Source organism: Oryctolagus cuniculus, chromosome 4 (assembly GCF_964237555.1).
Source record: "Oryctolagus cuniculus chromosome 4, mOryCun1.1, whole genome shotgun sequence".
In the NCBI taxonomy this organism is placed as follows: Eukaryota; Metazoa; Chordata; class Mammalia; order Lagomorpha; family Leporidae; genus Oryctolagus; species Oryctolagus cuniculus.
Window position 1 is genome coordinate 77,898,921 of NC_091435.1, and position 23,734 is coordinate 77,922,654.

The following is a 23,734-nucleotide window of genomic DNA, read 5'->3' on the forward strand; positions in this document are numbered from 1 at the left end:
AAAGTCCATTTGCCAGATGAGATGAATTGGGTTCCTGAAAAGCAAGTGAAGAGTGGAATCCAGGGCCAACCCTGTGGTCTAGTGGGTAAAACCAACACCTATGATGCTGGCATCCCATAGGGAAACCGTTCAAGACCCAGCCAGTCCACTTCTAATCCAGCTCCCTGCTAATGTGCCTGGAAAATCAATGGAAGATGGCCCAAGGGCTTGGACTCCTATACCCATGTGGGGGACCAGGAAGAAGCACATAGCTTTGATCTGGCCTAGCCCCAGCCAACGTGGTCATTTGGGAAGTAAACCAGCAGATGGAAGACCTCTCTCTTTCTCTCTCTAACTTTGCCTTTCAAATAAATAAAAATAAATTCTTTTTAAAAAATAGTTAAAGAAGAGTGGGAACCTACTTTAAATAGCACATTATACTCTAGTGCAAAAAGACATGAGGTTTCTTCCTAGTTTCTAGAAGAAACAAAGTGTGGGGGGAAAAAAAAGAAGACTTACACATTTCCTATTATGGACAAACTAAACCAGAGAGCAGCTCATTGTTATGGGAGTCACAGGCATTCAGAGCCAGCACGTGGGCTACGATCTTGTGGATCTCAAGCCTGATAGAAGGGAAGGCATGGAAGAAGCACAGCTGTGGTCTTTTGGGGCCTGGGGTGGGGGGTGGGGGTGTCAGGGAGGGGCGTGGAGAAATGAGTGGTGTAAGCAAAACTATCCTCTATTTTTGACTACAGGAATGTGTAAGAAGCATCAACGTACCTCATTCACCCACCAACAGCTTATAGAGTTGGAGGCTGTATTTAGCCAGACCATGTTTCCAGATAAAAAACTCAAGAGCGAACTAGCTATGAAGTTCAACCTACCAGAGTCATCAGTAAAGGTCTGATTCCCAGGGTGCGCTTGGTACCCCATCCAAACCACTTCCCACTGAGAAGCCTGGAAATCCCCTCCCATCGCAGTAACAGCATTTGATTCACTGCGTACCCACAGAGCTGGTATCACACTGGGCACATGGTGTATGCCCAAGTCACATCATGAAGTTTTACACCTGTACTACAGTGTTCTCTTCCAGGAAAATTACTCAGAATTCTCTGGAACAAAACCCAGGGGTCTGTTTACTCATAACATTACCAATAGACAAATAGCTCCCTCTGACCTCAGAGTCCGCTAAGCCCCATACAATTTTAAGGATTATTTCTCACAATGGAGGTCTTCTAAAATAATCTTTAGAATGCCCTCAGCCTGCATTTCCTACCTCTCCTGGATGCCTGAACAAGTCTCTCTTTTCTAGAGGTCAGAGCCCCTTCTCTGAAATCCCAGCACAGCTTCTGAAACACATTCCCTTTCTTACATTCTTCCTTCTCTGGGGGCCCAAACCCTCACTGTCCATCTGTTGACTTCATGCCTGCCTCTTCTCTATAAAAACCCAGTGTCGTGGTGATTTGGAAGGGACATGAGGGTGTAATCTGGCTGTTTTCATCCTGGAGAAGCCTCAAATGCCTTCTCCCCTCTAACACACCACAATCTCCCCTCTTCCTCCACTCCAGGTTTGGTTCAGAAACAGGCGATTCAAATGGAGGAAGCAGCGACGGCAGTCACTAAAGCAACTCAACCAGGTCCTTCAAGCTGGGAAGAATATGCCCACCCTCCCCGGAACATCCACTGATCCTTACTCCTTTTTTCCAATGGTTTCAGAGTCCCATAGCTCTCTTCCACCTCAGCCCTTAAACCCTTGCAATCAGGAATGGGATTCTCCCTTTGCAGAGAATCCCACAAATGATTTCCAAATGCAGGATCTTCATTTGGAGAGGCTAGTGGCCTCGGTTCCTGCTTTGTACCCAGGTGCCTGGGACATAGCAGAAATCATATACCTGTATAGTTTTCCTGATGAGGATGAGCTATCCAGATTTGCCTTCCACAGTCTATTTCACTATCTCTCACCCACAAGGCCCCATCTAGAACAATAAGGTTCCACCTCTCTCAGAAGCTGGGCTGGGGAAGCTGTAGGTTTATCTCCTGGGCCACACTGGACCAATACAACAAGGCAAGGCTTTGCAGCCTGCAGTCACAGAGGCAGACTAGCAGCTCAGAGCTTTTCCAGTACTGCAGACTTCGCCTTTCTCTGATCAAATATTAATAAATGCGGGACCACTTGGGAGAGGTCTTCTTGCCTCTTCGATATTTCTCTCTCTCTCTCTGTGGTCTGGTTTTTAACCTAAATGTTTGGTTGATGTCACTGTGGTTTCCTTGGGAATGCTGTAAAAACTAGAGTTTTATCCAGGTCTAATTCAGCACTATACGATCAGTCCCACAGCTTTGGAGATTGGGTGGGAGGGCAGGCATGGTGGGAAGAATCACCATGTTCTTAAAGTTGTAATTATGAAGTGTATGAGGGGGCCAGTGCTGTGGTGTAGCGGGTAAAGCCGCTGCCTGCAGTGCCGGCATCCCATATAGGCGTCAGTTCAAGTCCTGGCTGCTCCACTTCTTATTTAGCTCTCTGCTATGGCCTGGGAAAGCAGTAGAAGATGTCATATGGAAGACCTGGAAGAAACTATTGTCTCCTGGCTTTGGATAGGACCAGCGCCAGCTATTGCAGCCATTTGTAGAGTGAACCAGTGGATGGAAAATCTCTCTCTCTCTCTGCCTCTCCCTCTCTGTAACTTTGCCTTTCAAGTAAAATAAATAAATATTTTAAAAAGCTTATATATATATATATATGGCCTTAGGTCATAAGTTTTTAAGCAAGAAGGAAGCTGACACAATTAGATTAATATCTGTCAAATTAAAATTTAAGGCAAGATATTTTATTAGAATAGAATATATTTTAAAATGAACAATTAACCTAAAAGATACAATAATTCTGAACTTATATACATTTAACTGCATATACCAAAAACATATGAAGCAAAAATTAACAGAATTCTTGGGCAAACTTAATGAATGTAAGATCATAATGTGAAATTTTAATACAACAGTCTCAAGAGTTGACAAGTCAAATAGGTAAAAATTTAGTATAGACAGAAAAGATTTTAACTATGCATCTAAAAACTTGATCTCATGGAAGTATGTAGATTTATGCATCCACCTGGTAGAGAATACACAGTCCTTTTAAGCAGATATTATACTACAAAGAAAATATTCACTAATTCAAATAAATCATGATATATAGAGAATATTTGTGGATCATGAGGCAATAGAGTTAGAAGAAATTCCAACATCTCCATTTAGAAATTAAAGTCAATCAAGGAAGAAACTGTAAAATGAATACTTTGTTAGTATAAATTATATAATAATGATCTAGAACAACATGTACTGGGGGCGAAAAGTCATGGGAATTCTGATGTGGGAACATGTGCTCCTTAACTGGTATCTTAATCACCAGGCTAAATGGCCACCCCTAGACTTTTACTTTTTAGAACAGTTTTAGCATCACAGAAAAATTGAGTAGAAAGTACAGAGAGTTCTCATGCACTTCCTGCTCCCACATACACACAGCCTCCTCCACTATCATCATCTCCCACTAGAGCAGCACATTTATTATAATGAGCCTACAATGACACATCATTTTCACTCAAAGTCCATAGTTTACAACAGGGTTCATTTTTTAAAATTTATTTACTTATTTGTAGGCCGGCACTGCGGCTCAATAGGCTAATCCTCCGCCTGCAGCGCCAGTACACCAGGTTCTAGTCCCGGTCGCTCCTCTTCCAGGCCAGCTCTCTGCTGTGGCCCGGGAAGGCAGTGGAGGATGGCCCAAGTGCTTGGGCCCTGCACCCACATGGGAGACCAGGGGGAAGCACCTGGCTCCTGGCTTCGGATCAGCACGGTGCGCCGACCGCAGCATGCTGGCTGCAGCGGCCAATGAGAGGTGAACCAACGGAGAAAGGAAGACCTTTCTCTCTCTCTCTCTCTCTCTCTCTCTCTCTCACTGTCCACTCTGCTTGTCAAATAAATAAATAAATAATAAAAATAAATTTATTTACTTATTTGAAAGTCAAAGTTACACAGAGAGAGGAGAGACAGAGAAAGGTCTTCTATCCGCTAATTCACTCTCCAATTGGCCTCAATGGCCAGAGCTGTGCCGATCTGAAGCCAGGAGCCAGGAGCTTCTTCCAGGTCTCCTACAAGGGTGCAAGAGCCCAAGGATTTGGGCCACCTTCCACTGCTTTCCCAGGCTATAGCAGAGAGCTGGATTGGAAGAGGAGCAGCTGGGACATGAACCAGTGCCCATATGGGATGCTGGTACTGCAGGCAGAGGCTTAGCCCTACACCACAGTGCCACTTCCCTAGAGTCTACTTCCTAACTCATCCTATGAAACAGTATTGCTCTGATGCCAAAATCAAAAACAGACATCACAAGAAAATTATTCTTCTGGACATAAATGCAACAAATCATCACTAAATTCCAGCAACACAGAGAAAGGATTATATACCATGACCAAGTGCAGTTTAGCTAAGAATGGAAAGTAGGTTCGATACAATTCATCACAGTAATATGCAACCTAAACATAGACTAGCAGACAAAAACCACAGGATCATCTCAGTAGGCACAGAAACACGTGACAAAATTCCACTCTCATGATAAAGGCACTCCATAAACTAAGAGTCTCAAACTTCTCTTCTTGAACCTGATAGAAACCATCTGCACAAATCTATAGATAACAGCACAGTTACTGGTGAAAGTCTGAACACATTCCCCTAAGGGCAGGAAGAAGTCAGAGATGGCTGCTGTCATCACCCTTGTTCAACACAGTGCTGGAAGTGCTTGGTAGGACAACAAGGCAAAAAAGGCAAGTAAAAAACATCCAGACTGGAAAGGAAGAAGTGAAAATATCTCTATTTATGGATGGCACCAGAAATCTATGAGAAAACTGAACTGACAAAGGAGTTCAGCAAAGTTGCAGGATGCAGAATCATTAAAGAACTTTTTTTTTTTTTTTTTTTTTTTTTTTTTTTGCACAGGCAGAGTGGGCAGTGAGAGAGAGACAGAGAAAGGAGAGACAGAGAAAGGTCTTCCTTTTCCGTTGGTTCACCCCCTAGTGGCTGCGGCCGGCGCACCGCGCTGGTCCGAAGCCAGAAGCCAGGTGCTTCCCCCCGGTCTCCCATGTGGGTGCAGGGCCCAAGCACTTGGGCCATCCTCCACTGCACTCTCGGGCCACAGCAGAGAACTGGCCTGGAAGAGGGGCAACCAGGACAGAATCTGGCGCCCCAACTGGGACTAGAACTCGGTGTGCCGGTGCCACAGGTGGAGGATTAGCCTAGTGAGCCCTGGCGCCGGCCATTAAAGAACATTTCTTATTTTTTAAAAAGATTTGTTTATTTATTTATTTGAAATGCAGAGATGGAGAGAGAGAGAGAGAGAGAGAGAGAATCTTCCATCCACTGGTTCACTCCCCAAATGGCTGCAACGGCTGGAGCTGGGCCGATCCAACGCCAGGAGCCAGGAGCCTCCTCCAGGTCTCCCACGTGGCCCAAGCACTTGGTCCATCTTCTGCTGCTTTCCCGGGCACATTAGCAAGGAGATGGACTGGAAGTGGAGAAGCCGATACTCAAACTGGTGCCCTTATGGGGTGCCAACCCTTTAGGCGGAGGCTTATCCTTCTGTGCACCAGCACCAGCCCTGTTAAAGAACATTTCTCAATTTTCAACTGCTGGTTACTCAAGTGAAATAAGTTTACCGCTATGGACATACATGCATGGGAGGATCCAGGGAAAAGCAGTATCCAGTAACTGCTAATTGCATCAGATTTACCACATCTGGTTTTAGTCAATAATATATTCAAATAATAGCCAGCATTAATGCACACTGAGCAACTATACACATATATATGTATGTATGTATACACATACACATGTGTATTATTGTGGAAAACTGAATTAAAAATAAGTTCACTTTGGTGCAAAAAATTTCAAAACCTACACAAACTATTTTTTTCATGATACACAATCCCATGAACTTTTTGAAGAGCCTTTGTATTCATACACAGTCACACCAAATGTCATCCCCATTTCACAACTTGGAAAAATTAGGTTGAGTATGAGTAACTAACAATCAAAGCCACACACTGAAAAATTAGTAAAGTCAGGAATATATCATTTCTTAGAAGACCTCAGAATGAGTATGTCTGAGGAGGGTAAAATAAAGGAGAACACTAGACTGGGAGTTAGAAGAACTACTGGGTGAGCCTCTGGCTTCTCTACTTGGGAGCTGTGTGATTGGATGAATGGTGTATCTCCTCAGAACCTCTGTCTCATCTCAAATGAGGCAGCTGGACTAAGTGATAGCTAAGCCTTCTCCACCTCTCATTCTTTCACTCTGGACTTACAACCCTGTGCCTGAGTTCACAATTACAAACTCTTCCTTCCCCAGACACCTGGGAAAGATCAGGGCCGGGAGAGGACAACCATCCACTTGTCATGACAAGGAATCGGAGAAACAGAAACAGGACAGCATGTCACTTGCACAAATTGCTGCTTCAGCCAGTGATGGACTTCGGTGAGAAGTGTGTGGTTATAATTAGAGCAGTTGGCTGTCCTGAAATGCTGCACCAGCCTGCCGGCTGCACACGCAGGAGTCTGAGAGTTTTCTCTGGCCTTGAAAATGATCCTTCTGAAGAGGATTCTCCTCCTTCTTCGAGGGAAAGAACACCCATTGATGTAAAAGCCCACTTCTCATCCGGCTTCCCCCGCTAAATGCCACTCCAGAAGGAAGCAAGTGTTGACACATGGAAGGGAAGGGAAGAGTCGTAAGCTGAGCCTGGTCACATTGCCCCGTGTGATATAGTTTTATTTTTAACTTCGCAACACTTGAACTATTTCTGTTGAAGTTTGCTCTCCTTTCCTTGCCTTCCCGACAGAACTCTGTCCTGTGCTGCAGCCGAGGCGGCCCAGCCATCTCCATGCAATTGCCTTGCTCACAATCGAGACGCAGGTGCAGCCGATGCTGACTCAGCCCGTACCATTCAGGTAAGCTTTGCAAGCATGAACAGGTGCACTGAGGGGGCATTCGGAGTGGTGGGCCTGCAGATGGAGGCTCAAGTGGGCACACCACCTTTGTACCCTAAGGAATAGGGTTAGTAAGCAACTTAATTATATATGGGAGGAAGGATTGGCACTGAGAACAAGAACCAGTCATGTGTGAATTCCTGCTTCAAGTTTAAAATCTTAGAGCAGCTTAGAATCTAAACCACTTTCGGACAGCTTCAACTGGTTCTTCTATAGCCAACCAGAGTAGTTCTGTGGAATTGCTGAAGTTCTAACTGTCTACAGTAATAATGGGGAAGGGGGGGGGGTGCTGAAAAGAGCAGAGGGTGAGGAGTTAGGTGAAAGACCCAGAATCCAGAATTAGTGTTTTGTAAAGTCCAAATGCTGTGATCTTTTCTCCACTCAACAGGTGCCATATTAATTGCAAGTCACTCTCATGTAGCTTAAATTCCATTTCCCATATCACACTTCCAGTTAACGCAGCACAACTGTATTTACTGCATGTACTATTTAAACTGTGCATGCAGCATTTAAAACCTATTTTTCTCTAAGAATATGCCCCAAGTGAAATTCTCTTCTCACTTCTTTTGAATCCAAAATAGACTTATTAAATGTAAGTGAAAGTATTTTACAAGTTGAAAGACTTACACAACAAAACCAAAAATTGTTAGACTTGAAACTTGCTCATCCACGGGGACAAAGATAAAATGACTAATGATACTTGAGGTATTGAAAACTATCAAATATATGCAGATCATTTTTTAGCTTCTGGAATCTGTGGATAGTGGCAGAGATAAGTGAGATATTATTTTCTTGTTTTTCTCTGGTTCAAAGTTCAGCTAAGGACATCCTGGGACATGGCCTATGCAGCCGAAGGGATTCTGTACACTCTGAACTTGGAAGTGTACAGGCTAAAGCCACCAAGGCCAAGTTCAAAGAGACCTAAAGCAATTACTCACATACCTTAACTCCCAATTCCTTCCTGTCTGCCTCTGCCGCCTCCAAACATACCTTATGTCTCTGTTGTACTTGTCTGGGTTCTAATTATGCCCATTTTCTAGGCACACTCAAGTTCCCTGTGTATAATTGCCTAACTTTCTTTAATTTTGCCAAGGTTTGCATGGTGCCAAAGTCTCCAGATGGTACAAGCCAGGTGTCGTCCTAGTGAGACTAGGCTGTGTTGGCTTAGTAGCAATCAAGCCGACGGGCTGACTCAGAGCTACACCTAGGTAATCCAGGCAGTTAAGCACTTTCTCTGCCAATACAACAGTAATTTAAAATACAGTTGACAACAAACCAATAAGCACCAGGTTTGAGAATTAATTAATGAATGAAATAACTAAAAAGTTTAAAGTTAGAAGATTTCTAGTATAGATGGAGAATTGCAGATTATGAAGTTGAGTAGATCTGGGAGAGGATGGTTATACTTTTAGGGGCTAGTGAGGGAGGTGGTGTCATAGCCTAGAAACCCAGGATTGTGAAGTCAGATGAGGGAGTTTTCCCCAGCCAACTGGCTTTGTTAAAATATCAAGAGGCAGGGGGCTTACTTAACACATTTATACTTTCTATATTTACTTTCCATGGAATTTTGCATTTCCATAGCAAGCAATCAGATTAACAATGTATAATTAAAGTAATTAATTGGCTGGTTAGTAGGTTAAGAGTCAAAGAATATCATTGGTTTTTAACTTTTATTGAAGATAAAGCTCAGAAATAAATCATTATTGCCAGGGCTAGCCACATGAAGACGCAGAATAGTCACTGATATCATGTGAAGGGAGCAAGAAGGCCCCTTGCCTAAAAATATCTCCCTGACATCAACCCTGTGTGCCTGCTAACATGAAAACTATAGTAAAGAATGTCAAAGCTATTGTTTGTTAATCCCATTCTCTTTTGATTGAGTCAGTGACTTAAATACACCTGCTATATGCGTTACCCTGACCTTGTTGGTGACACTTGCTCACCGCCTCCTCCTCATTCTTCCAGGCTCTGTCCTGCTCTGCCCTGGGTTCCATCTCAGCTGCCTGAATATGCTCATGGCCACTCCTACACAGGTAGCTCCATGAGGCACTGTGGTTTTTATAGCCTTTTGCAATAAGACATCAAAATACAGTAGGAAAAAAAAAAAAAAAGCCTGTGATTAGGACCAGAGACTATGGGAGCATGGGTAAGACAGTTCACTTGCTACTTCCATGTACCACAGTTTCTTCTCTAGGAAACAAAGAGATCAAACTGGAGCCTTCCTTTCCAAGTGAGGTCATTGGATCATCACTGTCTCCAGAACTTGTAAGAATCTCAGGCCTCACCCCAGTCCTCCTGACTCAGATTCTGCATTTTACAAAGATCGCCCATGTGGTTCCCATGCATGTTGACATTTGAGAATGGTGCAATGGAGGATTTCTGCTCCTCTACTTGCTCCAGACTCCTGATTCTGTGGCTGCAAGTATTTAAAAGAACAGGTCTGCAAGCCCCCTGGAAATAATCCTGGCAGCATGCAGAGGGTCTGTCATAACTGGAGTCTGCTGGATGAAGTCATGTTCATTTAATGCAGGTACATTAATCTAATCTTCCATTGGAAAGACCTCTTTTTCTGCCTTAAAAAAAAAAAAAGATATCCCAAATTAGTACCCATCTGACATCACTACTCTTTCCTCCTAAACTTATTTCAAATCACACTCACAGATCTTTCAAAATGCTCCCCTCTTTAGGGCTCTAGTCCACTGAATTCAATTCGTCCATGAACCCTGATGGGATGTTGGCAGCTGTGTTAGCTGCACTTGCTCTCCAGTCTCTCAGATGCCACTCAGGACAGGCCTGGAGGGCATTAGTGCTCCCTCCACGACAGGCCACAGCCCACTGGTTTTAGCCCTTCTGCTCCACTGACGCCCAGCAAAACCTCTCTCATAGTCATAGCTCACAGCACCCCCAACAGCTCGAGTCACTGCCCACAGCAAATCGCAAGAGAGAAGCTGAATCTCTCTTCTTCCCTTCCCTTTTCTCTTAATGTAGGTAAATAATAAAAACTACCAACTCGGGCCTAGCAAACAAAGATGCCCTCTGGTTGTCTTGTGCTAACAGTATGGAAGCAGTGCTACTTGAATCCCTAAGGAACGCTCTGTGGTAGTTAGAGGGGGCCCAAAGGAGGGAAAATTACGGGAGTTTACATTCTTAAAATAATGAGTACAATTTTTAAATTTTTCTATTTTTTATCTTTTTTCTGGGAGGTAAGATGTTTTACAAAATGGAATTCAAAAATTATGAAGCTGGCAGCTATATAAGTGCACTGGAGTGAGGGGGCACTGAGCTGGAAGGCCAGCCACGGGTAGGGGAGTGATGCAATGAGAAGAAATGAAGGCCTACACAAGGCAGTGACCACGAGAGTGACAAGAATGACCCTTAACTGAGGGATGAGGGTCTTCAAATGAAAAACAATATCGTGAAAAACAAATGAACTTATCAGGATTCAGTCAATGGACACTGGAACAGAGAACTGAATAAGGAGATATCATGTCATAAGGCAACCAATTGTGTGCGTGTGTGTGTGTGTATGTGTACATATACATATAAAATATGATCATTTGGGGGCACCATCAGTTACTCCAACTTAAGATCATCAATCAGTTGTCCAGGTTTGGTCAGGACTGAGGGGTTCCCTGGGCCACAGAACTTGCAGTGCTACACCAGGAGAGTCTCAGGAAAACCATGACAATTGGTCGCACTACTTCTCCTGCAATAATTAGGCTATGAAGGATTCTGGATTGACATATCTCTGCGAGAAAACTGCCCCCAGATAGACAGCAAAAGGGTCAGATTTTTTTTATGTCCTTTGTCTGTTTATCTTTCTCTTTCCTTCCAGTGCCAAAATTCTTCACCTACTGTGTCTTTCTGCTCAACACATGTCCTCTCTCAAAGTCACTCATCTAGTATCACTCCAGAAGATCTTTAAATAGCAACATAGAGTGAGAGCGAGAGAGGGAGAGAGTCTTTATTGCCTGATGCATTTGTTTCCTCTTAAAGTTGTATTTTCAAATAACTTCAAATCAATATAGAGCAGTAAGTCTATATCCAAGTATTCTCAGCTTTAATAACACTGTTCCCAAGAACCTTCTTTGCAAGCTGAAAGGCAGAAAATAACTGGGCTTAGAATTCATCACCAGTGTCCCTCTAGCCAGACACAACCCTGTGCTGGGACACATACACAGAGAGCACACAGAACTACCCAACCCTTCTTTTCTCTTCCCAACAAATGAGCTCTACTTGGTACAACAGGATGGCAAATAGGAAGTTGGACATTCCTGGTGCTGGCAGCTTTTTCTGTACAATTTAATTCTATTTTTGTGTTCTGCCTCTTCTTTTCTAACTAAAACCCAGCGTGGGAAGCTGAATCATTCAGACTCCATCCTTACTAAGGAATTTCTCTTCTGAATAGAAAGCAAACAGTCGCATTCTCTAGGCCAGGACATAGGCCCTGCCAACACAAAACTTCCGCCTTCCTTTTGAGCTAACACCACATTTTGAACAGCCAAGCATCCCACTGCATAGCTGAAATGCCACATTTGCTCTGGCAACAGCTCTGTGGGGCTCTCCCATAAGCAGCAGCGTTGTCATCTCTGTTCTCAACTTCGCAATAGAATTTGAGGCTGTAGTGCTCTCTCTCTCTCTCTTTCAAATGTGTCTATATAGTCCTGGCTCTCTCAGCTTTCTGGTCTCTTTTTGTCTGGCTCTGCTTTTCCCTAATGTTTCCCAAAATTTTACTAATGTACTTCATGGATCAGATTTCTATTCTGTGTTCTCACTTCCCTGGTTATGGCTTCCTTTCTCACTTTCAAGTAGATATTCTCAAATATGCATCCCTACATACTCCAGTCCCTCGTCTTCCTGTCCACATGATCTTTCATCACCTTAAGCAACTTGAATTAAACTTGCTGTACCTGACTTGCCTTTCAAAATATTTGCCACTTCAGACCTCTAATTCTTCTTAAATTTTTAGCCAATATTTTTTTTTCCTGGTTCAAAAGTTTGGCATCAACTTTGACTCTTCTTTCCCCATCTCCAGCCAGAAACAAAAGTCTGATTCTCCCTTGAGATGTCTCCTCCCAGTCTCATCTTGCCTATTTCTGTTGTCAGTCTCCCTCATCACAGTTTCTAACACTTAGTCCTCCTACTCCATCCATCCCTCTGCAACTGCTGATTAACACCCCAGTTACAATGCTAAATGGCCCTTGAGTTTGTGCAAATTATTCCATATATTCTAGCTTAATATTTCAGAAATTCCACAGTTCATCCATAATGGGTTTCCCCTACCCTCAACCCAGAAGTGATCTGAAATGGCAGCATTCCATTTGTCATTAAACTGAAAGCTAACAGATCAGCAGCTGGACTCTTGGATCCAAAAGATGTGTTCCTTGCTTGATCTTATGCTGCTCCACCACAGTCTTAGTATTTGGGCTGCTATAGCAAAACACTACGGACTGGGTAGCTTATAAACAACAGAAATTTATTTCTTGCAGTCCTGTAGGCTGGAAGTCCAAGTTCAAGTTGGAGACAGATTTGCTATCTGTTAAGGGCCTGCTTCTTGGTTTACAGATAGCCGTCTTCTCGCCGCATCCTGTCCAAAGAGGACCTATCCTGAGCCTCTTTTATAAGGACACTAATCCCATCACCTCCGACATTCAAATACTTTCACACTGGGGATTATGTTTCAAATGGGAATTTGGCTGGGGTTGGGGGGTGGGGGGGGACACAAACACCTCGACTTCAGCTCAGTCCAGCCCCCACAACTCTTTCAGCATCTACTCCTGTCTCTGTTCAACTCCTTCTCAGGATTTAGCACCTTGGTTCACCTTCTACTGGTCCCTGAACCTATCTGATGCTCTGGCTTGCAAATTCTCATCTTCTGTTTCAGGAGGATAGAGCACTCTGGCACAATAGTCACCCCGTGGTATCTAAAATAAGAGTTCTCATTTATTAATGTGCATAAGAATCAGCTGGGGAATGTGTTAAAAACATAAATTCCACACTCCTCACTCAGGTCAAGGGAGTGGCTAGCATTTGTACCAATGCTTTCCTATAGAATTTTCTTTTTTTTTAACAAATAATTTTTTTTTTTATTTGACAGGTAGAGTTATAGACAGTGAGAGAGAGACAGAGAGAAAGGTCTTCCTTCTGTTGGTTCACTCCCTTAATGGCCACCACGGCCAGCGCTGTGTCGATCGAAGCCAGGAGCCGGGTGCTTCCTCCCGGTCTCCCATGCGGGTGCAGGGACCCAAGCACCTGGGCCATCCTCTGCTGCCCTCCCGGGCCACAACAGAGAGCTGGACTGGAAGAGGAGCAATCAGGACTAGTACCCAGCACCCCAACCGGGACTAGAACCCAGGGTGCCGGCGCCACAGGTAGAAGATTAGCCAAGGGAGCCATGGCGCCAGCCCCTATAGAATTTTCTATGAAAAAATGCAAATACTCTCTTTTCTGTTGTCCAATAGAGTGGCTACTAGTCACATGTACTAGTGAGCACTTAAAATGTGGCTAGTGTGATTGAAGAGCTGAATTGCCCACTTTATTTCATTTTGACCAATTTAAATTTAAAAACCCACATGTGACTGGTGATTACCATATTGAACAGGGCAAATCTAGAGGTTAAACAAGCATCATAGCTAATTATAATGAACTGCAGTATTTAAGAATCGTGTTAGCAAGCAGTCCAAGTAACCCTTATGCTCACAAGGTAAGTAATCAACAGATTGTAGGGTGGATGGATGGCTGCACCGACAGATGAATAAATGTATTAGCTAGACTATAACCTTCTTTTTTTTTTAAAGTTTTATTTTATTTTATTTTATTTTATTTTATTTTATTTTTTGACAGGCAGAGTGGACAGTGAGAGAGAGAGACAGAGAGAAAGGTCTTCCTTTGCCGTTGGTTCACCCTCCAATGGCCGCCATGGCCAGCGCGCTGCGGCCGGCGCACCGCGCTGATCCGATGGCAGGAGCCAGGTACTTCTCCTGGTCTCCCATGGGGTGCAGGGCCCAAGCACTTGGGCCATCCTCCACTGCACTCCCGGGCCATAGCAGAGAGCTGGCCTGGAAGAGGGGCAACCAGGACAGAATCCGGCGCCCCGACTGGGACTAGAACCCGGTGTGCCGGCGCCGCAAGGTGGAGGATTAGCCTAGTGAGCTGCGGCGCCGGCCGACTATAACCTTCTTGAGCCATTGTTTCTCCTGAAAAAGAAAACCTGGAAGGGAGTCTTTCAGAATAAAAGAGGCTAAAAAAGTCTTAAATACCAAATTCAATAAATTGGCCTTAAAAACATTCTTCTTCAAAAGCTGAAATTTAACAAAAATTACTGTAGAAGTAATTTTTGGTGCAACTGGGAAAATTTTAATGTCAACAACATGTTACATGATATTAGAATATTATTTTTAGTTTTCTTAAGTGAGACAATGTTACTGTAATTACAAAGGAAAATGTCCTTATTTTTAGGAAATATTTGTTGAGGCACTAAGCATTAAATTGCACCATGTCAGCAGCCTATGAGAATAATTCAAAAAGTTCATGGGATAATGGAATTAAAAGATATGTTTATTTTGGTGCAAAAATTTGAAATTCATGCATATAAGAGGTCTTCCAAAAGTTCATAGAAAAATGCATGTTGTGAAAAAACTGTGCTCCATCAGGGGGCAGTGTGGGTCAGTGAGAGGACCTTGGGCCAGCACAGTATGGAGCCTGAAATTTGATTCTACTACTTAGCGTTGTGAGACCTTGGATAAGTTATTAAACTTCTTCCAGCTTCCATTTTCTTAACCATAAAAAGGGGGGAATTACATCTCCAAGGGGTGGAAAGGATTAAATGAGAGAGTATGTGAAGTCTCTTTGACCACTGATAATATAGTTAACCATAATACTTTTCTTACTAATCATGCAAATTCTTATTTTCTCCAGAATTAAGACGTGAGAAGAAATTGGGAAGCTATGGTGAGTAATGGTTGTTTATTGGGTACTCATTTTTGGGAAGGTACAGGTCTTGCCTCATTTAACCTGTAGACCCAGCAGCTGGTACACTCGTCCTCTGGTTTGATATTTATCAGCTTTTTGCAAAACCAGAAACACTGAACAGAATTTGGAAGAAACTAACAGAGAGTAGGAAGAAGCAGAGAGATGAGAAAGATTCATGAGCAAAGATTTTAGTGAATTTGGACAAGTAAAATAGCCAAAAAGAGAGAGAGAGAGAGTCAGCAACAACATGAATGGCTAATAATTTCTTCACTCAGCAAACATTATTGAGTCCCTGCAATGGTTCAGTTCCCCTGTTAGGTTCTAGGGCTGTGAATGTGAGGAAAGCCAGGTCTGGCCTCCATACTCCCGGCTTGCCTTCTGGTGGCAGTTGGTCAAATAAGGGACAGCATGCCTATGTTCTGGATTGTTCCACTGCCATTGTAAAGAAAATTCACAAAAAAAAATTAATAAAACAATCTAGTCTCATAACATCAAGTTAAAAATCAGGATACAAAATTGTTTTTATAGTATTAACTATGTGATATACATCCCCCACAACCACAACTCAAAAACAGCATTTGTCAACACTGCAGTCCATTGTTTTTAACTGTTCTTCCTCTATCTTAAACTTATCTATTACACATGTAGAATAAACCATTAGGAAATTTTAAAAAGAATGCTTGTGGCTGTTGTTTCTGAATTGTGGGTTTGTGATTTTTTTTTTTTTTTGCTCCCTCTTCCATGATTTTCTATCTATTACAAGATCATACCAAAGAAAAAGTATATCTAGCAAATAAGTAAATTAATAGTGACGGCTATGCATGGAGCTTCTCTTACAGCATTCATTTGCCTTCTCCTTTCCCTTCTCCTCTTCCCCCCACCTCCGTGTCTGCAGGGCAGAGTACACAGGCCCCCACCTGGGCAGCACCGGCATTGTGAGGGTTGCATCAGTCGCCACTGCCATGTTCCTGTGGAGCCCAGCGTCTCCTGCCTGGTGATAAGCTGCCGCCTGCTCTGCGGGGCTACCTTCCACATGTGCAAGGAGACGGAGCACGAGCTCCTCTGCCCTTTGGAGCAGGTTCCGTGTCTCAACTCTGAATATGGCTGCCCCCTTTCCATGTCCCGCCACAAATTGGCCAAGCACCTGCAGGTGTGTCCTGCCAGCGTGGTCTGCTGCTCCATGGAGTGGAACCGCTGGCCAAATGTGGACTCAGAGACAACTCTTCATGAGAACATCATGAAAGAGACTCCAAGCGAAGAGTGTTTGGACACAGCCCTGGCCCTCCAGGACCAGAAGGTCCTCTTCAGATCCTTGAAGATGGTAGAACTTTTCCCAGAGACTAGAGATGCCACAGAGGAGGAGCCAACCATGAATGGAGAAACCAACTGGGAAGAAATGGGAGGGGCTGTGGGGGGAGAGAATTCTAGTTTAGTACCACAAGGTTGTCTGTCAGCAGCCAATGGGGAGGTGGCAGAGTTGAGTCAAGAAGAACGAGAGGCGCTGGCCAAAACCAAAGAAGGGATGGCCCTGGACAAATTTGGCAAGTGGGAAAATATGTTTAGTAAAGAACAAGCCGCTGCTGCTTTAGCAAATTCATCAGCAAGCTGTGACAGCAAGAGCAAGAATGGCCCAGGGAGAGAACAAGATTCCAGTGACAATAACAAAGCAGATGGAGAGGGTGTTGCCAAAGGGCAAGAACCACAGGCAAATCAGAAGCAGAGGGACTTTCTGGCAGCTGTGGAAAAAACAGGGCTTGCCCCCTGGCAGGACGGCGTGCTGGAAAGATTGAAGACAGCTGTGGATGCCAAGGACTATAACATGTACCTAGTGCACAATGGGCGGATGCTGATTCATTTTGGTCAGATGGCTGCTTGTACACCCAAGGAGAGAGACTTTGTCTATGGCAACCTTGAAGCTCAGGAAGTTAAGACTGTGTACACCTTCAAGGTGCCTGTGAGCTACTGTGGAAAACGAGCTCGAGTTGGGGACGCCATGTTGAGCTGCAGGCCAAGTGAACACAAGGCAGTAGATACTTCAGATCTGGGAATCACGGTAGAGGACCTGCCAAAATCAGACCTCATCAAGACCACCCTCCAGTGTGCTTTGGAAAGAGAACTCAAAGGTCATGTCATCTCGGAATCCAGGAGCATTGATGGGCTATTCATGGATTTTGCCACACAGACATACACCTTTGAGCCGGAACAGTTTTCCTCAGGGACAGTGCTAGCTGACCTCCTGACCACTGCCAGTCCAGGAGGGCTCCATGTAGAGCTCCACAGTGAGTGTGTGACCAGGAGACACAACAAGAGCAGCTCTGCCTTCACTTTCACTTGCAACAAATTCTTCAGAAGAGACGAATTCCCCCTGCACTTCAAGAACGTCCACACAGACATTCAGTCCTGTCTCAATGGCTGGTTCCAGCATCGATGCCCCCTTGCCTACTTGGGATGTACCTTTGTTCAAAACCATTTCCGTCCTCCAGGGCAAAAGGCAAAAGTGATCTATAGTCAGGAGCTCAAGACCTTTGCCATCAAGCCAGAGGTTGCTCCAGAGCTGAGTGAAGGAGGGAAGACCAACCATCTCTCAGGCCGTCGAGGAAAAAGCCAGAACACTCTAACCAGCCTGCCCCTGGAGCTTTTGCAGTACATTGCTGGGTTCTTGGACAGCATCAGCCTGGCCCAGCTCTCTCAGGTATCCGTGCTGATGAGGAATATCTGTGCCACTTTGTTACAGGAGAGAGGAATGGTCCTCTTGCAATGGAAGAAGAAGAGGTATTCCCATGGAGGTACCTCCTGGAAAGTCCACAGACAGGCAAGTAAACACTCAGGGATTTATTTATTCATTCAGTAAATATTTATTAAGCGCTGTCCATGTGGCAAGCACTGTGATAGGCACTGAGACAATGGTTGGGAGTAAGATTGGCTCATGGAGGTCAGTCTAATAGAGCAGACAGACCCAGAAACACACAAATAGCAATATAGGTGGTAACACCTGTTTACCTTTATCCATGTGTCATGAATATCATCTGTTTGCTCACATGACCTACTCTGCATCCTTTTCCATCTTGGTCTTTCCCTCCAGGAGGCTGAACTCTACCAATTGCCTCAACTGGCTCCCTTGCCCTCTAGCTTGCCATTAGGATAATCTAATCGGGGTGTTTCAGCAGGAAATGGGGGGGGTTAGAATGGGGTTGAAGCAGCCAGTCTTCTGGTTGTCCCCCGGCATGCCCCCTCCCCTTCATGACACGGACTGGTTATGTCTCTGCACTGGAGGGGGCTCTAACAGGTGATCTCTCCAAGGAATGACTCATTCTGGGTCCTTTCTTCTTCTCTATCAGGCCTAGGGCACTAACTCTCTAGATGGTTACTGGCTCTGGGTACTACTCTCTGCCTATATATTTGTAAATTATTCCTTTAAAAAATTCTCTATTTACCCAATTTGAGGGTGCCATCTGTTTCCTGCTTGGTCTATAATTGATACAGTATGCTGGCAAATCTCCTTTCATCTCATGTAAACTAAAATTTTAAACACAGCTTTTCCCTTTGATATGGGCATTTTGAAATTCTCATTGAATTTCCCCTGATTTCCCCTGGTTCAAATGCTTAATTAATTGAGAAAAAAAACTCCACCATACAAATCAAAGATTTCTCTTCAGAAAACCTTATTCCTTCTTGGCTCTTGTTTGCTTAACTCTATTAGAACTTCTACTAGATTGTATCATACAGAAGGGAGACTCCTTATTTATGGAGTCCAAAGTGCCTGTAGCATTCTTTCTCATGGTTGGTATGTTGGTAATTTGCACCATGAACTTGTCACACCCATTTAGGCCAACAATTCCATAACCTCACTCTTGAGTTTCTTCTTCATGTGTGGGTGTTTGAAACTTGGCATTTGGGGAGTTAGGGTTGTTTACATCTCTTTTTATTGATTATGTCAAAGCATTTTGCATGCTTCACATTGTATATTCCCTAAGCAGTGTTCTTCAAAAAAATAATTGTAAGACTGCTTCATGCATCCATACCTGAATTCACGTGTTAAATAAACACTGACTGCCAAACTAACCACATTAGGCATAAGCACAAATGAGACTAGGATGCTTCCCATAGGAATGGTATTTTTGAAACTGCATAATACATGTCTCTATAAAATCAGATGCAAATTATGCAATTCACATACTAGAAATTCCATTATTTTTCAGCCTATGTTCATTCCCAATTCAGTGATTGCTGATCACTCTTTGGTATCAATTGAAACAAACTATCCTCCTTGCAGAAAGAATAAAGAGAGTGTAGTTGAAGCTAAAGGCCACTCTTACTAAAGTGACTTTTTAAAGTAAAAACAGAAATAGGTATAAGATTCCAGGAAATAATTTTCTTCTATAGGAGTAATGAGAAGAAACTGAGGTTCATGTGAAGTAAGCGGTTGAAAGGGTATTGGGCTACACCTACACTCACATAAACAGCTTTGACAACCAGTGGTTTTTGCCATCACTTCCCATGTGGAAAAACCAGAGAGTGTTTTATTGAGCACCTGACTCATGGACTTCCCCTCAGGTGCCTGTTGTAGTAGACCCTTATTAGTGAGAGGACTTCAAATTTCAATAAATAGATACCAACCTAAAGTATCATCAACAACAATGGATATTTATTGGCTTATACAAGCATAATTGCTTCAAGTAAAGTTTGATCTAGCAGTTTAAAAATTGCATCCAAATGATCTTTTTCTATTTCTTATCTCTATTTCCTCAGCAATGGCTCCATTCTAAGACAGTTCTCTCTTGGTGGTCCCTGGTAGCTGCTGAAGCACCTAGGGCTCCAGAAAGGGAAAAAGAGAGTCTTCTTTTTTAATTTCTCCAAGTTCTGGGGTGCTCTTGTAGGTCCTATTTGACCTGAGTAGCTACGCTAGAACTAATCACTGTTGCTGCTCAGGGAGCAGGGAATGTTATGCTCAAATGCTGACCGCTGTTAGTCATTCCTACACAACTCCATGGCTAGTTGGGAAGATTATTAATTGGAAGGGGAGCTAGGGATTGCGTGCTGGGGAAGGAACTAACACACGTCTGTAGCAGCCACCCAACACTCTGGGAGCGGAGACTAGGAAGAGCAGAGAGGCGTTTCTTTGGGTAGCGCCTGCAGGCTGGCTTCTACACTACGAAGTTCACCTCTGAGCTTCTTTCTATCCTTCTCGACAGATCTGGCAGTTCAGCAGCCTCTTCTCCAAAGTCAAGAGCTGGGAGTTTAATGAAGTCATCTCCATGTCTGAACACCTGAAAGCCTGTCCTTTCAACATCGTAGAGCACAGGACTGACCCCGTTCAGTTAACCAGCATGTGTCGGCCCCGCGAGCAGCCCCGGAAGAGTTTAGTCTCCACTTTCAGAGCCAGACCTCGCGGAAGACAAGTGTTCTAAGGATTTGGACACAACCATTCTTGGAGTTCCGCTCAGAGTTACTGAAAGTAGGACAGAGCATGGTTTTGAAGACACCCCTCTTTGTAAACTGCTTATGTGCTTATCTGAGTGGAACACGCAATGTCCTTCAAAACTCAGCAGGCCTAAGAGTTTCATAAGCTATGGCTTATCCTATAGTGCCATATTGATGACTTATTTCCTTTATTTTCTAAAATAGATCAGTTTGGGGGAGAAAATAGGCAACTTGAAGCCATTCGGAAGATGAACCCAAGTCCTTAGGTGATGAGAGAGCAATAAAATTCCATAACCAGTGTGCTTTTAGTTTACAGTTTTCAAACTCATGTGGAAAGCAATGCAGGGACAGGGACTTAGGTGCAGAGAGCTACCTCCTAGAGCACCCAAGGTGAGGGGCACACAGCTTGAAGTTTCTGGAGCTGGGTTTGTTTTGACAGTTAAGTCCAGGACTTCTTTTAGTTACCCTACTGCCTCTAAACCCAGGTAATCCCAATATAGCCCAACAGAACACAGCCTCCTGGCTGAGCCCAGCAGCCTGAGGACAACACAGGCCAAAGGATTAGGGGCAGAAATGAGGTCAGAGAGTCCATTGAATAGAATCTTGGCAACCTATAGAAGGAAAGCCTTGAAAATGAGACCCAATACTTACATTAGGGAGAAAATTAGGATGAAAAGTCACAAACCTACTTTTTAAAATTTTAGTAATGACTTGAGAATTTTGGTCTCGGTTAGAGAGAGCACAGGTATAGTCATGAGCTACCTCTGCTATCTAAAATGGCCTCAATACACTAATACCAACGTCACTGTCAGTGCTGGAGTGCAGACTTAACCAAGGAGGCCATATATTTGGCAAAGTCTAGACAAGACCCACTGCAGTACCTGTGGTGTTGTCACCAGGTCCTGGAGACAACTTGGGGATCTCACTGGGAGTCTTGGACAGGAAGCATGTGAGCTTAATGGTTCCCTGGGATTGTGCTCTCTGTTGCTGTTCCTACCTCCAGCCTGTCACAAACGGGTGATACTGCTATTTTTGGTGAACAGTGAGTATCCATGAGATCATAAGTAAAAATTTAAAAATATACAATAGAAATAGGTATCCCCTAAAGAAAGGTTTTCTGACCTGGGAACTCTTGACATGGTGCACTATATAAATCTTTGCCTTAGGGACTGTCCTGTATATTGCAGAATATTTACCAACCTTGGCCTCTACCAATTAGATTTCAGCAGTACCCCCATGATGATAACAACCCAAAATTTTTCCCGACTTTCCTGAATGTCCTCTAGGAGCATAACGTCTCCTAAGGATTTCAGACCAGTGACAGTAAGTTAGGATATGCTGATTTCTCAACACAGCAAAATCATGTCACATAGCTATCCATAGTTCTGATTTAGTGTTGCTCTTCTGTAGTGACTAAATAGGGTTTAGATAAGTGAAGGTTTTAAGCTGGGAACTAGATTTAACTTGTTTAATATGGCTTCCGGCCCCTTGGCCACTTGTAAGAATGTATGCTTTCAGCTCTCTCTGGGAATACCTGAAGCCAGGAAAGTTATTTATCTTGTATTTATATCCCTTTTACCTTAATTGGTACCATTTCCCCAGCAGTCCTAGCAGTTCTAAAGCAAATGAGAAACAGAGAAAACGGAGGATGGAGGAGAGGCATTGCAGGGAAGCAGAGAAAGAAGAATTTAGGCAGCAAAAGAAAGGCTAGTCAATCTGGCCATTCCTGCCTGGCTCTCTCTCTGAACACAGCTCACAGCTGATGCAGAGAGAGTACACGATACCACTGAGAAGAATCAAGAAGGCAGTCAAGCAAGTCTCTGACCAGAAATGTGCTCATCTTTTTTTTTCCTAATGTGCCACTTGATACTATTTGGTAGTGTAATTGCATTTTTTCTAATCCTTATTATTTTGTTTATACTCCACATTTGTATATAAGGCACACCTTTTAACAAATGTAATTATAGTATGATCTAGGACTTTATTCAGTGGAGATGAGTAACTGGAAATAAGTAAATATTGAGGTGGGAAAGAGTTCTTTAGGTATCAGTTCCATGTGTTCCTACACAAAGGTAGAAAATTCCTAAAGTTCACTCTGGACTGTATAACAGAATGAGAGAAAGATGAGCTGCAGAACCAATGGACGTGAATGTCAAGGGCTACAGTTAGATGGGTGAGAAGCAAGGTGCTATATAGAGAAAGAGAAACCAGAGGACTTTCCCCTCACAAGCTGGGTGGGTGGGAGCAGCCCAGGTTCAGGAGAGCAGTCAGACACTGCCCACAACTGCTCTGGGGGCTGGGGCATGCATACTGACTGCTTCACGTTTGCACCCCCAACTGCTTTATTGAATTGAGCTTTATTGAATTGATCAACACCATCGAACACATAGTTTGATACATAGTTGTATGCATCACAGGAAACCAGGGTGCTGAAGGTAACCCCTGGCCCATAGACACAAGCACATTTAATGGTGAGAGGGGCAGATGCAGCAGAAGAGAAGGCTTTCAGAGAAACTGGGCCAGGCACAGCCATGAGGAGAGCAGCAATGTGAAGTTGGAGGGAACCGTGTGAGCAGAGTTGCCTGACTGGCAGCTACAAGAGTGCCAGGAATGAGTGCCGATTAAGCAGCAGCTCTGGAGCAGCAAGAGGGACTGAGTAGCAGGAGTGGGAGCCTGGCAGGAGAGATGTCTCCGTGCAGCGTCCTTGATGACTGTCTCCACCAAGAGAGACCATCCACAGTGGGGATCAGTCCGTGCAACGGAGGCAGAAGGCACCCTACTGCCTTGGTAGCAAAGGGATCTGGGAGCGAAGTTTCCATCTTATCATCAAAGGACAAATGAACAGCAAGGTGGAACTTGGAGCTGTATCAGGAAAACCATCATCAAAGTCCAATTTATGTGTACTGTAAAAGAGATTTTGTGCATCCATGGTGACTTTACCTACTGGAAATGCCAACATCTCTATAAAAGGAAATAAAGGCTGCTTTGCTTTCTGAAAAGTCAACTATGTGAATCTATACACCACAGGTTCACAAATCAGTGGCACAGAAGTCATGTCAAAACTTAGGGATGAGTGTCATGAAGAAAATCCAGGGAGAAGACTGAGGGAAGCAGTGGTCTTGAGACACGGGCAGCTCACTGGCTCTATGCAGTCATGGAGCACCTGTGGGTCTCAGTCACCAATAACCCAGCTCTCCTTGAGTCTGCCTTCTCCATCTTTGAAACCTGGGCCCATCTTCAATACTGTAATAGCATAGGCTGTTGTGTCCTATAAACCAAAGGTCCCCCATGTCAAGTCCCTGACCTTTATTTTGATTCTGTCCTAGGATCACCTATC

The 23,734-nt window shown here is 43.8% G+C and overlaps 2 protein-coding genes across 4 annotated transcripts; both read left to right on the forward strand.

Annotated features, from left to right (window-relative positions):
* Positions 1–544: 544 nt before the first annotated feature.
* Positions 545–8,149, forward strand: ARGFX (arginine-fifty homeobox). Its single transcript, XM_017346685.3, is given in 5 exon segments — positions 545–880; positions 1,548–2,044; positions 6,371–6,496; positions 6,858–6,966; positions 8,099–8,149. Coding segments are annotated over 5 exon segments (1,119 nt in total).
* FBXO40 (F-box protein 40) lies at positions 6,520–23,396 on the forward strand. Of its 3 annotated transcripts, none has more exons than XM_008266858.4 (5): positions 6,520–6,746; positions 6,858–6,966; positions 14,923–14,955; positions 15,872–17,788; positions 20,169–23,396. In XM_008266858.4, exons 3-5 carry the CDS (start codon positions 14,953–14,955, stop codon positions 20,382–20,384), a joined length of 2,136 nt encoding a protein of 711 aa, XP_008265080.3. In that variant the 5' UTR covers positions 6,520–6,746; positions 6,858–6,966; positions 14,923–14,952; the 3' UTR covers positions 20,385–23,396. The 3 variants fall into 3 exon arrangements, with proteins under 3 accessions (XP_008265080.3, XP_069928301.1, XP_017202553.3); XM_070072200.1 differs by having other exon boundaries at positions 6,529–6,746; positions 15,872–17,792; XM_017347064.3 differs by lacking the exon at positions 6,520–6,746 and having other exon boundaries at positions 6,845–6,966.
* Positions 23,397–23,734: the final 338 nt, after the last annotated feature.